This window comes from Pelecanus crispus, chromosome 1 (assembly GCF_030463565.1).
Source record: "Pelecanus crispus isolate bPelCri1 chromosome 1, bPelCri1.pri, whole genome shotgun sequence".
NCBI classification, from domain to species: domain Eukaryota; kingdom Metazoa; phylum Chordata; class Aves; order Pelecaniformes; family Pelecanidae; genus Pelecanus; species Pelecanus crispus.
The window spans coordinates 207,351,965-207,367,227 of NC_134643.1; the positions used below are offsets into that span (position 1 = coordinate 207,351,965).

Consider the following 15,263-nt stretch of genomic DNA (forward strand, 5'->3'; position numbering starts at 1 on the left):
CAGCAGCGGCTACTCATGATTAAGGTGAGCAGATTTGGCCAGACTTGAGTAAAAATTAAGAGAAGAATGGGGAGGAAAAGATTGTTTGACCATTTAAAAATGTCTAGCACTGTATCTTCTGTTAGTATGTCAGCAGCCAACATTCTTATCTGTTACCTTTTGATAGGTAAACGTGAACAAATGCAAACATGAACACAGCTCTGCGGATCATCTCGGGTTCCCTTTGGAAACCCCAAATAAATGGCCACAAGGGATTGTGTGTTTTCCTGAGAACAGCTCGGCATTGGAGTTCTTCCTTTCTGTGTGGTGGATAGTGGCTTTGCTACTCTCGAAATACCTGTGCCTGCTGGTGCAAAATGTCGTATGGTCCACTTCAGTGGAAGTCAAAATTTACCCATGCTGCTGTTCTGTGTTGCTAGGTAATATTTAAAGTAGACATTAAATAAAGGGGGAAGTGGAGGGAAATATAGAGGGGATGCTCTTTGTTACAGTAGCCACCAAAAATCCTGTTAATTTAAAAAAACCAAAACCACCAAACAACAAAACCCCAACCTGTTCTGTCAGTCAAGCCAGTGAAGCTGCGTAACATCAGTGTGCAAGGTAAATGTACAACGTCCTTCAGTGTTGTAGATTGTCATGGCTGTTTCTGCTTGGTATGCTGCTGTGGCAGCTTGGAGCTTGTCTCACGTAGCAATTCTGCATTGGAAAAACAGTAGTGGAGAGTACTGTCAAGCTGAATATGTGTTACTTGAGATAGGTTGTACTGAGGAGCTGGTTTTCAATTTTCCTTCATAATGGCACAATATATGCACAGTATCTTAGTTTGTGTGTGATGCATCTGTTCTCTTTAGAATAGGCATGTTTATCATGCTGTTAGCCTTTTAGAATAGTTCAGATTAATTCTGTTTGGCACTATACCCACTTTGAGCTTTAATTTAAAGAAAAGCTTTATCATATGAATAAAGATGATTCAGAGTCTGTTACTTTGAAAATAACTATTTGCTATGTTCCTGCTCACTCTTGCAAATCCCTTTTTTCAACACTAGCTGCTAGGATACATTCAGGTCTAACAGAGTAATTACTGTTAATCATAAAGGCTCTTACATGGGGTAGAGAGGTTGAAATGATCTTAATTTCTCTTAGAGAATCCTGAAGAAATAGCACAGAGGCAGAGACATACTGTTTAAAAAAACCCCACACACTATATAATCACTTTGTAAGTATTTGAGTTATGGTAAATGATTCATTTGTAACACTACCATATGGTCTTACTGGCTGGTTTTAGGGGTTGTCTTCAAAAACATACCAGATTTATTTGGCTACAGCTTTGTCACTAGTATCTACGTAGCTGCCAAGAATCTAGCTCGCTGCTTTCCCTTCAGTAAATCTGGCTGGCCAAGAAAGGGGAGGAAATATACATTGGCTGTTACGGAAACTGGAGAGACTGTTAGGCCTTTGGAGGTTTTAGCTGTTTGTAGATGGGGGGGGGGGGGGGAAGGAAGACAAGCCTAATTAATATGGTTTTTTCCATAGTATTAAAATACAGACTGAAAGATGTGCAATTTGTAGCTTCCCTTTGAGATGGATACATACTTACCAATAACTGGATTAGTTTCACCATATGGAGGTAATGTCCCAGGACACTAATATTTATCCAGATGACAATTCCAGCCTGTCCCTGAGGCTGACAGCCATCGCTATGGCCATTATTGCATTTGAGCTGCTAAATTACTTTAATACTAGCACTTGCAAAATTACAGCTCTAGTTATAAAGGGTTAGTAGGCTGTGCTCTGTCATACCTGCTTTAGGAAGAAAGTATCCATCTTGCTGAATGCCTGTGCTATGGAATAGGTAACAGAACTTTGGAAATTTCATATATAGCAAGCTGTACCATGGTGGCGGGGGGGCGGGGGGGGGGAATGAAAAGGAAGCAAATGGGAGAATTGGTGAATTAACAGCACTTTTAATAGGACTCAGACATTAAATTGTGCCAACTTCAAAATCATAGTTATTCTGAGCTGCTAGCCTCAGCTGTACTCGATAAGGTAAATGTTAACCTTTTTTGTAAATGTTTGTGGTTGTGTGTTGTAATTTGCACATGTCACTTCTGAGTTGCTTTTTGGGGCTGTTCCTGAAGTGAAGCTAGCCTGAAAGGTGCAACCTGTGTGTGGCTTTCCAAAGTAATTCTTTCTGTAGCAAATACTTTGCAGGGTGTGCTGAGTTTTCTGATCATCAAACAGGACCTCACGATGTTGGTAAATTGTTTTAAGAAGTCTTTATCTGAGAGCATACAGAGCTCTTCATCCCCTTGTGCTGCTGTAACTGGGGGCTTTCCAGGCAGTCTTCCTCTCTACAGAGATTTCTTTAGGGCTCCTTGGCTTTGCAATGTGTTTCCACGTCAGCTTTCCCAACCTGAGTAATGGATTATGTTAAACCTACTAAACATGCAGTACTCGCATGTTATTTTACATCAGAGGTATTTGTGGAGACAAGGTGATTTTAACTGGGCGGGGAAGATGTGTGCATATGGTGAGAGCTGTTTGGAAGCCCGAATGACTGGGGCAGGGAGCTGTTGGATTTTAAACACTGGATAATTTTGCATGTGGACTGTGGAAGAAGACACACACAGTTCAGGATGGATACCCTTATTAACACTTATAGTTATTATTTATGCCTTTTTGAATAAAATTACAATAATTTTAATTATGAACTAATAAATCTAATAGGAATAACATTTTACTCTGACTTGCTGTTTGTTATTCCAACTGTACTTACTGCAAATGCAGGCAGATCTGCAGAAATTTTTAAATTACAAAAGTCTTAAACTGTTGCATCAATTTCTAATGCTTTTAGTATTAAAATGTATTTTAATAAGATTTGTATGCAGTTCTGTTCTGCAATGTTGTTATAAAGTAAGAGCACTTCAGTTCAGTTGTATTATTTTCATACATAGCTTTGCCCCTTTTAAGTATCTGTTAAATGTACCCCACAGCAGGCTTTGGAACCCCTAGGGAAGAGACTGTTTCTGCTTTCATACCCTCAGTACAACTACAGTGAGAGCAGTTAGTTCTCAAGTTTTGTTAATACCTCTGTGTTGTGTGCAGGGATCCTAATTATTGTAGTGGCAATAATATGAGAAGGATGAAATGTCACTTTGGCCACATGCATTGGCAGGTCTAGAAGAAGACAGTGTTGTGCTTGATATGTGTGTTATAAAAACCCTCCAAAGAGAAATGACTTACTGCTCTTTGGAGCAGAACTGCACTTAAGCTACTCCAAGCAGAATTATGAAAATCTAGGAACTTGTTGATGTTCTTGGAACAGCTGTTTTTTAACTGTTGAGGTAGTAAAATTAAATTTAAAATCTTTAAACATATCTGTGTAGCAACAACTAAGTGGTAATAATGGGTAGAGAATAAATGGATTTTTTTTTTTCCCTGGTAATGTGAAGTTTTATTATAGCTTATTTCTCTACATTATACTTATGGGTACTTGAAAAGAGAAACCATTGTATTTTTTAGTTTGTTTGAAGTGTTGCAGTTATTTACTGTCTCTTTATTTTTTCAGGTTACTATTAAAATCTTAAAATGCAGATGAAGACTGGCTTGTGCAGAATCCTTCTGCTATCTTATGCATACAAAAGGGAATCCTAAACCAAGTGTTAGTACGAGGTATGTATTAGGATGTTTGGCTTTATTCAGCAATTACTGAAATTAAGAGCCCTCTTTTTGTTCACATTTGCGATTTGATGTAGAGTAATTCTGCTTCTACACGTCAACTAATACTTGCTTGCAGATAATGTAACTCCTTGCATAATTCTGTCATATGATAACATGTTTTTAAAGGAATTTTAAAGTATATGTACACAGCTTCTTGCAGACGGCTCAAAATCTGGCTAGTCATAATGTGTCTTACATCCAGAAACCATAGTGCCACATTAATATGATGCTGTGTCTGAACTACTGGATGTTACTGATGCATTGCACTCAGAATCCAGTTTGTACGATCAGCGTTGTAGTTCCTGATTCTGAACGGTCCTCGGGATTAGCCAGCAGGCTTTGGCCTGGAAGGCTGTGGCCGTGTACTCTGTAAAACCTGGGGTTAGAGTTCCAGTTGCGTACACATAGGTATGTAGCGTCATCTGCCCTGGCTGTTGGAAGAACCTCTGTGGGACTGACAGATAGGAAGGCTTTAAAGAGAGATTTATGCAGCTTGGTTCAGTAGTTCTGGTAGTTCTGAAATTAAAAAATATCAGTTGCTTTTATAAAGTAAAAATAATTTTAAACACTGATGGGATTTAACTGAGATGTGCCAGTTCTACTGATAAAGCAAGAGGAATTTGGGTTAGTTCTATTCTGTGTTCATTTGGCCTAGTCAACGTACTCAGAGTTGTCTCTATAGTTGTGTTAACAGTAAACAGAAAACTAGATACATATAGAACAAGATCTATTGGGGTATTTATTAATGACATGTGAAAGATGTCCCTGCCCATGGCAGGGGGGTTGGACTAGATTATCTTCAAAGGTCTCTTCCAACCAAAACCATTCCGTGATTGTATAGTAGTAGTAGTTTATATGATTTATTGCTAATTAGAGGGGTCCTTTTACTGATTTCCAAGTCAGCTGGTAAATTAAGTGTGGGAAGTAAGCAGTAAAACTTCAGAGGGTTGCAAGGGAAGTATAAACATGATGGGGTCCTTTGTCATTCTGTAAAAAGCATGGAAAGGGCAACATGAGAGAAGAAATCTTTCTGCAGTAGTACATCTCAAACTGTACTGTGAGTTATAACTAATACTGAAAAATTGCCCATGTGGTCTTTGATTTCCAAGATGAAATAGTTCAAAATTTCTACCCAAGACAGGCAGAATCCTATTAGACTCTCCACAGAAGCTCTGTCTCCTTTTTTTCTACCTTTTACACTCTACCTGCTATGCCTTGTTGCATCTTTCACTTAGGTAGCACTGCTTTGTAAAGGATTTTTCCAAAGAAAAAATTTTCTCTGTGCATGCTTCAGATGAAGAGTTGGAGCCCTGCACCCCTCCCTAGTGTTAAGGCCACCCCAGTAATGTGCTGTATGTCAGACAGTCTGGTAGTTACCATTGCCACTGGAAATGACTTTTTTCCCTGAGCCGTGCAGTGCTAACTCCCATTTCACCTCTGCAGCTGAAATTGGGGCAGGCTTTTCACAGAATCCCAGAATATCTGAGGTTGGAAGGGTGCTGTGGAGATCATATAATCCAACCCCCTGCTCAAAGCTGAGTGTCAGGTAGAGCAGGTTGCCAAGGACTGTGTCCATTTGGGTTTGGTCTCCAAGGAATGGAGACTCCACAACCTCTCTGGGCAACCTGCGCCAGTGCTCGGTCACCCTTGCAGTAAAAATGTTTCCTGATGTTCAGAGGGAACCTCCCGCATTTCAGTTTGTGCCGATTGCCTCTGGTCCTGTCCCCGGGCACCACTGGGAAGACTCTTGTCTCTGTCATCTTTATACCCTCTTGTTAGATGTTTATAAATATTTGTAAGATTTCACCCCGACTTCTCCAGGATGAACAGTCCCAGCTCTTTCAGCCTTTTATAACATGATAGATGCTCCAGTCCCTCAGTCGTCTTCCATTCACTGTTGTACTGGGGAGCCCAGCACAGGACACAACACTCCAGATGTCTCACCAGTGCTGAATAGAGGGGAAGGATCATCTCTCTTCATCTGCTGGCAACTTTCTTTGTAATGCAGTGCAGGATGCCATTGGCCTTGTTTGTGGTCAGGTCACATTCTTTGCTTGTGGGGGTTCCTGGACTTTGGAGTCCACCTGCAAAATTGCTTTCCAGCCAGTTGGCCTCCAGCCTGTCCTGGTGCCTGGGATTACTCCTCCCCAAGTGCAGGATTTGGCATTTCCCTCTGCTGATTTTCACGAGATCCTGTGGGCTCATTTCTCTCGCCTGTTGAGGTCCCTCTGGATGACAGCATGACCCTTTGGCATATCAGCCACTCCTCTCAGCTTTGTACCCCCTGCAAACTTGCTGAGGGTGCTCTGTCCCATCATCCAGGTCATCAATGAAGATGTTGAAAAGGACTGGCCCCCAGTACTGATTCCTGGGGAACTCTGCTACTTACTGGCCTCCAACTGGACTTCGTGCCATTGATCACAACCTTCTGGGCTCGGCTGTTCAGCCAGTTTTCAGTCCACCTCGTTGTCCACTTACTTCATCTGCTTGTCAGTGAAAATGATGTGGCAGTGTCAGAAGCCTTTCTGAAGTTGAGGTAGACAATATCTGCTGCTCTCCCCATATCCAATGAACTGGTCACCTCATCATAGAGGCTATCAGATTAGGATCCTTAAAGATTTGCACGTGACCCCTTTGTAAATCCATGCTGACTACTCTCAGTTACCTTCTTGTCCTCCTTGGTCTGGAAATGGTTTCCAGGAGTAGTTGGTCCATCACCTTCCCAGGGCCTGTAGTTCCCTGGGTCCTCCTTCCTGCCCTTCTTGAAGATCAGAGTGACATTTGCTTTCCTCTAGTCCTCGCACCCCTCTCCCAACTGCCGTGCCCTTTCGGTGACCAAGAGCAGCCTTTGCAGCGCCATCAGCCAGCTCCCTCCGCCCTCGTGCTGCCTCCCATCAGGCCCAACGCACTTAACTTGGGTCCAGTGTAAGTGCTCCCTATCCTGGACCTGTTACCTGTCAGATGTTGAAGGGGCGGGCGCTGAGGAGGTGGGAAAACTGGTATGTGCCTCGTTTCGTGGTTTCGCCTTGCCCTTTACTAAGGAGTTCCCTGTTATTTTCTAGTTGTAGTAAAATCACAATAAAATCTTAATATAAAAATAATCAGACAGTAATGTGTAATATACAGCAGGCTATGGAAATACGCAAGCTACAAGCATTTACCCACAAAATATAAAAACAACACAGTTAGAACTCTTTATCAGAAAAGTACCAGTAACAGAAAAAAACACTTGATTAATTTTTGTGAAGTTTGACTCAAAAGAGATTTTTCTATCCAGCTGACATCTTGTCTTGACCATGTAGCTGTTGGGAACTCAGCCTTCTTGTTGTCCTTAAGTATTGGACTGCCCCTGTGCAGAAGAGCCATTCGGGAGCCTCGGCATTTGGCAGGTTTCCCAGGCGTCTCAGAATTTTTCTGTCCTCAACTTACAGTTTCCTTCCTGTGAAGGGAAGAGCAGATGGCCAAGGTTCCTTGGAGATACAAGTGTTTCTTTGACTGGCTAAATAATGACTCCTTGTCTCAGTGGAGTGATAAAATCCTTTCTTTCTCTTTCCCCATTGTTTGTGTGTGTGCACCTCGGGTTCCAGTGTGAACCTGGCTGATAAAGCCTAATAATAATAATAAAAGCTGAGTTAAATTGTGTTAAAAATTGAGGGAAGATTAGATAAAAATGAGTGGATTGCATTGTGTTTGAGGCACAGCGTGCAATAGCAAACTGTGAAAAAGCTGCAAAAGACTGGGAGAGTGAGCTAAATCAGTCACATAAAAAGTTACACCTTGCTTGTTGCTGAGCAGTATTTTGTAGAGATGAGAGCTGGCCTTGGTGTGTCATTGCATTCCCTTCTTCAACTCTGAAATAAATTTGCATACAGTTCTACCAGAAAATGCACTGGGCTCCCATTTAATTTGTAGCGAGGTCAAAATGTTCTGTCAGGCTGCCTGCTGCTGCGGTTCCTGAACAGTGGTAGAGAATTCCAGGTAACCTCTTGGAAGGGCTATGTGGGAAAGCCTCAGTATTTCCCAGCTCTTTATCCAGCTGTATTTGCTAATGCATGGCTCTGTAGTCTGCTATTTGAGTCGTCTTGTTTGCTGTACCAGCTACAAAAGTACGTTTTCAAGGAAGTTATCACTTAAGTATCTCTTGTAACTCCTCAGCCCGAATCGTACCGACTTCCTGAAAACGTTCTCCATTGTGTTAGGTTTCAATGAAAACTGCTGGTGGCTATACGCCCTCAGGGCTGCAGGTGGCTTTATGCTATACCGTGACTGTGTGCAAAGCGCTGCTCTTCACGTTGGAATTACAAGGACCATCGGGGTGAGAATGTAATCGCGTTGTCACTCATTAGAGCACTTAACGCTGGTTGTGGTTCTTGTGATGTAATGTTTCCTTTGTGCTCTGTCATCAGTCTCTCTTATTTTTGTGCTTCACAGGTGTTCTTTGTTTCTTCATTGCTCTCTATGCTCCAGGGCACAAGAATAATGCTGTTTTCTAGTAAAATAGTAATTAAATCTGTAGCACCTAGCTGAGCAGGGGAGAGGGATGAATTGTTCGCTCACCTAAGCTGTATTCTTTCTGCTTGTAGACAGGTCTGCCCTGCAAGGCCTGCGGGAATAGGGCCGCTTGAAGTGGTGGGAAGGGGACCAGCATGGAGGTGGCGTGTCCCCCACCAGCGCCCCGGATGGGAAAAGGCACTGATCAGAAGAACCTGAATACCGTGTCTGCTTGCGAGGTTCAAGATGCCTTCTCCTGTACGAGGAGCCAAGTTCCAGCTTTTGTGACGTCTTCAGCCTCCAGCAGAGAAGCTGACACCCAGTGTTAAGCAAAGTCAAGCGTTTCATAAAGCTGATGCTGGCTGACTTTGATGCGTAACTGAGGTCTTCACTCCTTTTATCTAGACTGTACCGGAAGCAGATTTTCTTTCTGGATCTCCAATACTAATACTGGGAAATGATGTCGATAAAAGGATTAAAGTTTGTAGATGCCAGAAAAGGACTCAGAGTAAAGACTGCTCCTTGGTTAAATGATTCGGTTTGGACTTAAAAAGCACCTTTAGAGTTAAATGAAACAAGTAAGAAAATATTTTCAAGCACTAAAATATGTGATAAAAGATAGCGAAGTGGTGGGTTTTATATTTAAAGAAAAAACCAATAACGTGGATTGTGTTTAAGTTGCAGCAAAGTTTAAAAGAGCACAGAAGTATCAGAGAAAATTGTATAAGCCAGCAACAGCTGAAAGGGACTGGAAGGAAATGTTAACCCATGGGGAGATTAAAGCTACAGCAAGATTTCACTGTCTGTGCAGTTAAGTTTGAGTTGGAAGTTATGATAAAAATGCCTGCTCTCTTAATGTAGCCCAATAAAAAGATGAAAAACAAAACCATGAATGAAATGAATAGTGAAAAATGAATTTTGATGTAGTGAGATTTTAACATTGCACTGTAATATATCACCAGGGTTTTTTCAGGGTTTCTGTATCTATTATAAAAACTGTTTCAAATTAATCTATGAATAACAGGATGTTTGTTTTCTATTTCCTGAAATCAACAAGGCAGTGAACATGAATCCAGGGCCTGACAGGAACCTCACTGAGTCCAAACAAGGCAAATGTGAAGTCCTACAGTGGGTGCTGAATTAACCTGATGCAGTTGTGCAGCCTGGGCACAGACTGGTTGCAAAGCAGAGGCTGATCTGGGAGCCCTGAGGGACAAGTGATGATGAAGGTGTCCAGCCCCATCCTGGGCTCCCTTAGAAGAGCACAGCTGAGCAGGGGCAAGGAAAGCAACCTCTCCTCTGTTCAGCGCTTCCCAGACTGCTGCTGGGGCACCGTGACCAGTTCTGGGCTCCTGAAGACAGGATGCATATGGGAAGAAGTGCAGTGGAGGCCACCGAGATGATCAGGAGGTTAGAGCGTAGGAGCCATGTTCAGTCTGGAAAATGGGAGGTCTGGGGGTAGGAAGTCTTTACTTCAGCTCTGTAATGGAAGGGGGTAAAGAAAATGGAGCCAGGCTCATCTTAGTGGGGAAGAGTAACTCATGTATAATTTTCAGTGTATGCAAGTGTTGCATCATACCTCTAATAAATAAAAATAGCACAGGTCAGCACTGTCTTGCTGTAGTTCCTTGGTCTCCCCACACTCTGGTACCACTCCTGGTAACCCTTCTGTTTCAGGAAGGGTGAATGCAGGGCACCCAGGCCAGCGGCCTGATGGTCACTTGTGGTTAGGGATGTTCATCCTACTGTTCACGGAAGTATGAACTGCTGCATATTAAGACAGTAGAGCTGACAGATCCAGGTGAGCAAGGGAAATTTCAAACGCTTACCCACCTCCCATGCAACCCTTTCCAGACAGGATCTCACAACCAGCTTGGTAAAGCCTTTTTTAAAAAAATGATGAACAGGCATGTAAGCGCAGGCCGGGGCTCTGGCTGTCACTGTTCGTGGCAGGGATAGCAGCTTTTCCCCCAGAATAGGGATGATTCAGTGTGAGACATGCAGCTGCTCTAACAGGCCTAACTGGGCTTTTCTTGCTCAAATTCATATTCTCTCCCTGTGGCTATTGAAAGTCTGTACAAGTAACAGCTCCAGGGAACAAGACTTCCTGGCTGAAAGTGAGGGTCTATGATGCAGGATCAAGATGTCACCGCATGGGTAATACCCTCGTCCAGTTTTGGAGCAGGCAGTGGTCTCCCTAGGTATGGTGACCATGTCTTCAGTTCCCATATGCATGGTTTTGGTTGTCTTACAAGCCAGAGCTGTGCCCACCATTGTTTTAACAGCAGCATGCACCTGAGAGGGGCCAGGCAATGTTAAGGTCTGACCCCTCTACTATAAATGTAGTAGCTACATTTCCAATCGCATAAGGAAGTGTTACAGAAATTCTTGAAAAAAGTCCGTTGCAGAAAACTCAGTTGTAGTAATCCTGCACAGCAGCTGAGACTTTGCACTCAGAAAGAACCATCTTCTCCCTGATCCCTCCCCCCTGGCTGCTATACTTGAGGTGCTTGAAATTTTATTTTTTTAAGACACCCTTTTTTTAACCTTAATTTCTACTGCTGCCTCAGTCCTGCTCAAATTTGTACTCTGTACTGTCTTTTAGTATTTTTTTCCTAACCCTTGTCTTTGCCTTTCAGTCAAACATTTTAAGACAGGTTCCGAATCTGAAAAAATATTTTCCCCATTTATGTGGGACACAGAAAAGCTGAGGAAGGGTCAGGATTCAGTGATGGGCTTGCAGTGCACACACATGCTGCACCAGTAGCTTAGAAACATGTGGCCTGTATAGTTCTCTCCCATTCTTAAAAGGTAAGACTCTGTTACAGCTCCCTGTTACAGAGGGAGACTCCAGCAAAACTGAAGACCCTTTGTGACGCATTGCTATCGCAGTGCTGTCTCAGCTCCCACGCTACCGGACTGCCACTGCTCTGACTGACCTAAAGGGAAAAGATTTTACACTGGCTGTTTCCCAGTACTGTAGGGGAAGGCAAATGGTGATAACAGAATTATAGCAGGTACAGACAGACAGAACATTTTAGGACAGCTCTTGGGCACTCTGAGCAATCCTAGCTGGTTAAGATGGCAGCTGCACTCTGCACTGTCTCTTCCATCTATTGAAACAGCTTTCTTCCATCCAGACTGATCAAAACCCACCTCATTTCCGAAAAACAGGTGCAAAAAGCACTAAAGACCAGTGATAAAGCCAACTGCATCACCCACCAACCTTCAGTATCTGTGAAAGAAGCCAGGAACACAAGTACCCATGATGTAGCAGCGAAAGATAATGAATCCAGGCCTTCAGAACAATTTATTGCCATTGCAGTTAATAGTAACTGCAGCTGCTTAGTCTTGCTGACAGATAGCAGCAAGAAGAAACTGAGCAAGTACTTCAAAGGTATTTCACCACAGTGCCTAAAGCATTGCTTTTTATTGTAGCTACTTTCTCTTCATCTTTTGTCCACCAAAACCTTTTTCTTAGCAACTGGATAAAAAACATGTAATAAAATCAGACAAAAACCAGCTTCAAACATCTTTTCATGTGCCTTTTATGCATCTTCAGGAGGGATTCTGAATTTGTATCACCCACTAAAAGAAAAGATGGCTGCAAAATCCATCCCTCAATAAAAGCATCATGAACCCAAATTTTATTCCCATGTCCTGTAGAACTCTTCTCTCTCTCTCCCAAATGCCTCAAGGGGGGAAAACAACCAAACAACCCCAAACAAAACCAATCCCCAAAATCAACAGCCTTTGACAAACTACTTGCTATGTCAACTCTCAGAGCATTACTAGACATTTTTAGGTTAGACTGTACAACAGTTTCTAAATAGCATCTATATTATATGGACATCTGCTCATAAACCTTTTGTCCCCACCTTGAACAGCTCAAACATTTACTGCTGACAGGTGCTGTACAGAGCTGCTCGCGCACGCACTACACTGTTAGGTGTGCAGTGCAGGAGTAACTGAGGAAGGGGCAGCCATGGGCATGAAAACTCTCATGCCAACATCACGAACCACAGATGCCCCCTTTCCTTAGTCAGCTTCCAGGGTTATGCACAGTGACTAAAAAATGCAGCTACAAAGGCTCAAGCGCTGGTGGTGACATACCTGATTCTCTGCCAGTGCTTTTCATGCATTTCAGGTGTTCCCACTTCGTAAAATGAGGTATCTAACATATTTTGGAGAGGTGGAGGTACCAAGTCTGTTCAAAACCCAGACCTGCCACCATCTCATCAATACTGTTTGCAAAGAGATGAGCAACTGTTCTAAATCAAAACAGAAATGAGCATTTGTACATCATGTTGCTGTTCTAGTTTTAAACAGCTTAATGTGACATTCCACAAAACTGAAAGTGTGGTTTGTTACTTACTCATTTGGCATCTCTTAATTATGAAAGTTTTAAACTTTTGAGAACCAAAAATTAAAAACTGGTTAATTGAACTTTATATTAAAAAGTCACAGTTCTTAAAAGGATGCTTAATACATCTGCACCATTTTGATGGTAAGCACTCACAATACATTAAGAATTTATCCACAATAGTCTTGCTAATAATATAGGCACATAGTGGCATGTAAACTACATGTGGCAACCAGAACAGCAAAGGCACAATCTGGATTTTTTTTTTTTTTTAAAAACTTTTCAAGATGTTGGTTAATTTACAAAGAAAAATATTCTATACTTCATGCAGAAGTATTACATTTGTATTTTATAGCACAGGACCATTACAGAACTGCTGTCATCTGATAAAATGGGTCATTTAAATAAAATAATAATAATAATTAAAAAAAAAAAAGATAGCAGCTCTTTGCACTGAGGAACTGAATTTCTGAATTAAAGGACAATACATGTTCTCATCTGCCAGGTTGAGAACATCTGAAACCCTCTATGTATCCTCTTGTTTAAAAAAAAACATTGCCTGCACATTTAAGGTAGTTACAAGTTTCCTGGTTTGCTATTTTCAGCTTGCATTTGTTTTCCCGTATGTCACTTGAGTAAGAACTCAAAAGTTAAGATGTCTGTAAAACCGTCACTTGCTTCTCTAATACCAAAGTAGTTTTAAAACAACACTGATCTAACTCGGGATGCGACTGCGATCCTCTATGAATTGAGCCTATTCGGATGTTTTTGTTCATACCTGCAGCCCTATCTGTGTGTTCCAAGGGAATCACTCTCAGCGTAACTGCTTTCTCATCAGGAGGCAGGAGCAGGAAAAGTTTCAAACCAGAACACAGACCTCAGCGATTCAAAGTTAAATCTAATGCAGTGACTTCAAAGTGTACTTTCTGCCCACGGCCCCAAGAATATGACAGTTCTGCATCTTACATAGAAACGTTACAGTTAGAGTAAGTAAAAAATTTTAGTTTACAAATGGAAAAGATCTTTCTATTAAAAAAGACATTTCACATGGTTACCTTAAATAGTTCTTATATGCACCATTCCACATTGTGGAAAAGCTGAAATATGCAGTCTGGACTCCACAAGTTAAAGAAAAACAGAATTATATGTATTGGCACAAATACTTACATCTACATCTGTACAAAGTGAAAAAAAAAAAGCTGACAACCCTGTCCCATCAGCACAGCGTATTCAGCTGCTCTCCAACACACACTTTCCTATGTGACTGCCAACAAGTGACAGCGAGATGGGAACTTAGTCTTAAGATTGTGGTGCCAAAAAGTTCCAAACTGCTTTGTCAGTCTCTAAACAGAGGAAATCAGAAGTATATCCAAAAACACGTCAGTCCGCTCAACACGCTCGCAGCTGTGAGGTCACTGCAACTGCACTCGGTATGCGCCTATTAGCAGCTTTACCTGTAAAAGCAAACAAAGGTTTCATATAAAGATTGTTCACGTGTAACTACTGTGCTAAACACTTTCTCTAATATAAGAAAAGCATGAGAAAAGGCATGCAATTGCAAGTGACTGAGAACAACAAAAAAACCCACCAAACGAATTTACAATCTGTGTTTAATAAAATCAGTTTATAGCGGCCCTACTGAAGTATGAATGGCTTGTAAAAGGACTCAAGTAGAATACTACTGCATTAGGTGGTGTTTAAAGAAATCAGCCCCAAATCTGAATTAGACATACACATACATGTGCATCTGAATACAAGTTCAATTTTCTCCCTTAAAAAAAAAAAGAACACAATAAAACATTTAAGAGTCTAAGTTTTAAATCTGAAGATCTAGAAAATTTACTGGTGCATCTTCCAAGGATAAAAGAAATGCTGCCAGAACAAGATCTGTTATTCACCTTGCAACATGTAGTTGCACTACTGCCCAAACCACCTGGAAAATACAACAGACTACACAGACTATTTAAAAGCAGACCACATATCCTAGTAAATACTTCCAAGTTCTCCTAAACACACAGGCAAAAGCATCTGTATGCAAAAAATAACTGACACTCCATGTATCTGTTAGCCATTAAACTCCGAATATAGATGGGGAAAATGTTTAGCTGTAACCGATACTTTATCCTGGTGCATGAATTATTCTGACTGCAGCATAAAAACATTTAATTATGACAGCACTAACACCCTTGGCAATGTTCCTAAGTTCCGGCAACGTCACAGGATGGAACTATAACTCATGGGAACTGGGATGAGGAGACGGTGGAAAGTCCTTAGTTTTACATTTGCAACATACAATATGGAAGAGTTCTTGCAAAACAAATTAAAATACGGATTTCATTTTGAGAGCATTTTGTACCTTGGCAGTAGGAGCTTCTGCCAACCGTATAAAAAGCTTGTTAAGGCCTGCAGTAGGGCTGAAGGAATAAATAAAGTGACTATCCTAAAAGGAAAAAGAAAATGGACAACGTTAAATGGCAGGATATGGCTGAAAGTGCTATCCGAGTGGACTAATAGAACAGGATGTTTTAACTATGCATTTTTTGAAAGTAAGTTGTGTATACTGCAAAGAATCTTTGGTGCAACCACAGAGAAAACAAGTGGACTTGAAAAAGCATAGACAGTGATGCATTTAATAGGTTTTAAAAATATAATAAAAAATTAGAAATTAATCATTAGAAATATGAAGTAG

The 15,263-nt window shown here is 41.4% G+C and overlaps 2 protein-coding genes across 5 annotated transcripts in view; one reads left to right on the top strand and one right to left on the bottom strand.

Annotated features, from left to right (window-relative positions):
• The window catches only part of PSPC1 (paraspeckle component 1), a 69,666-nt gene extending 59,936 nt beyond the window's left edge, over positions 1-9,730 (top strand). Inside the window, exons 7-8 of one of the 3 annotated variants that reach the window (XR_012831850.1) lie at positions 8,304-8,483; positions 9,273-9,730. Coding sequence is in view for 1 of the 3 variants with exons in the window: in XM_075726021.1 (XP_075582136.1) it covers positions 8,304-8,345 (42 nt within the window). In the remaining 2 variants the exon portion in view is untranslated. Of the gene's footprint in view, positions 1-3,568; positions 3,673-7,919 lie in introns of all 3 variants that reach the window. The other 2 variants (XR_012831851.1, XM_075726021.1) reach the window with 2 other exon arrangements.
• A 404-nt stretch (positions 9,731-10,134) lies between these two features.
• MPHOSPH8 (M-phase phosphoprotein 8) overlaps positions 10,135-15,263 on the bottom strand; it is a 29,256-nt gene continuing 24,127 nt past the window's right edge. For both annotated transcript variants that reach the window (XM_075726003.1, XM_075725996.1), the window contains 2 exons: positions 14,931-15,014; positions 10,135-14,028 (listed from right to left, as the gene is read on the bottom strand). In XM_075726003.1, the coding sequence (XP_075582118.1) occupies positions 13,987-14,028; positions 14,931-15,014 (126 nt within the window). In that variant the 3' untranslated portion in view covers positions 10,135-13,986. The remainder of the gene's footprint in view (positions 14,029-14,930; positions 15,015-15,263) is intronic.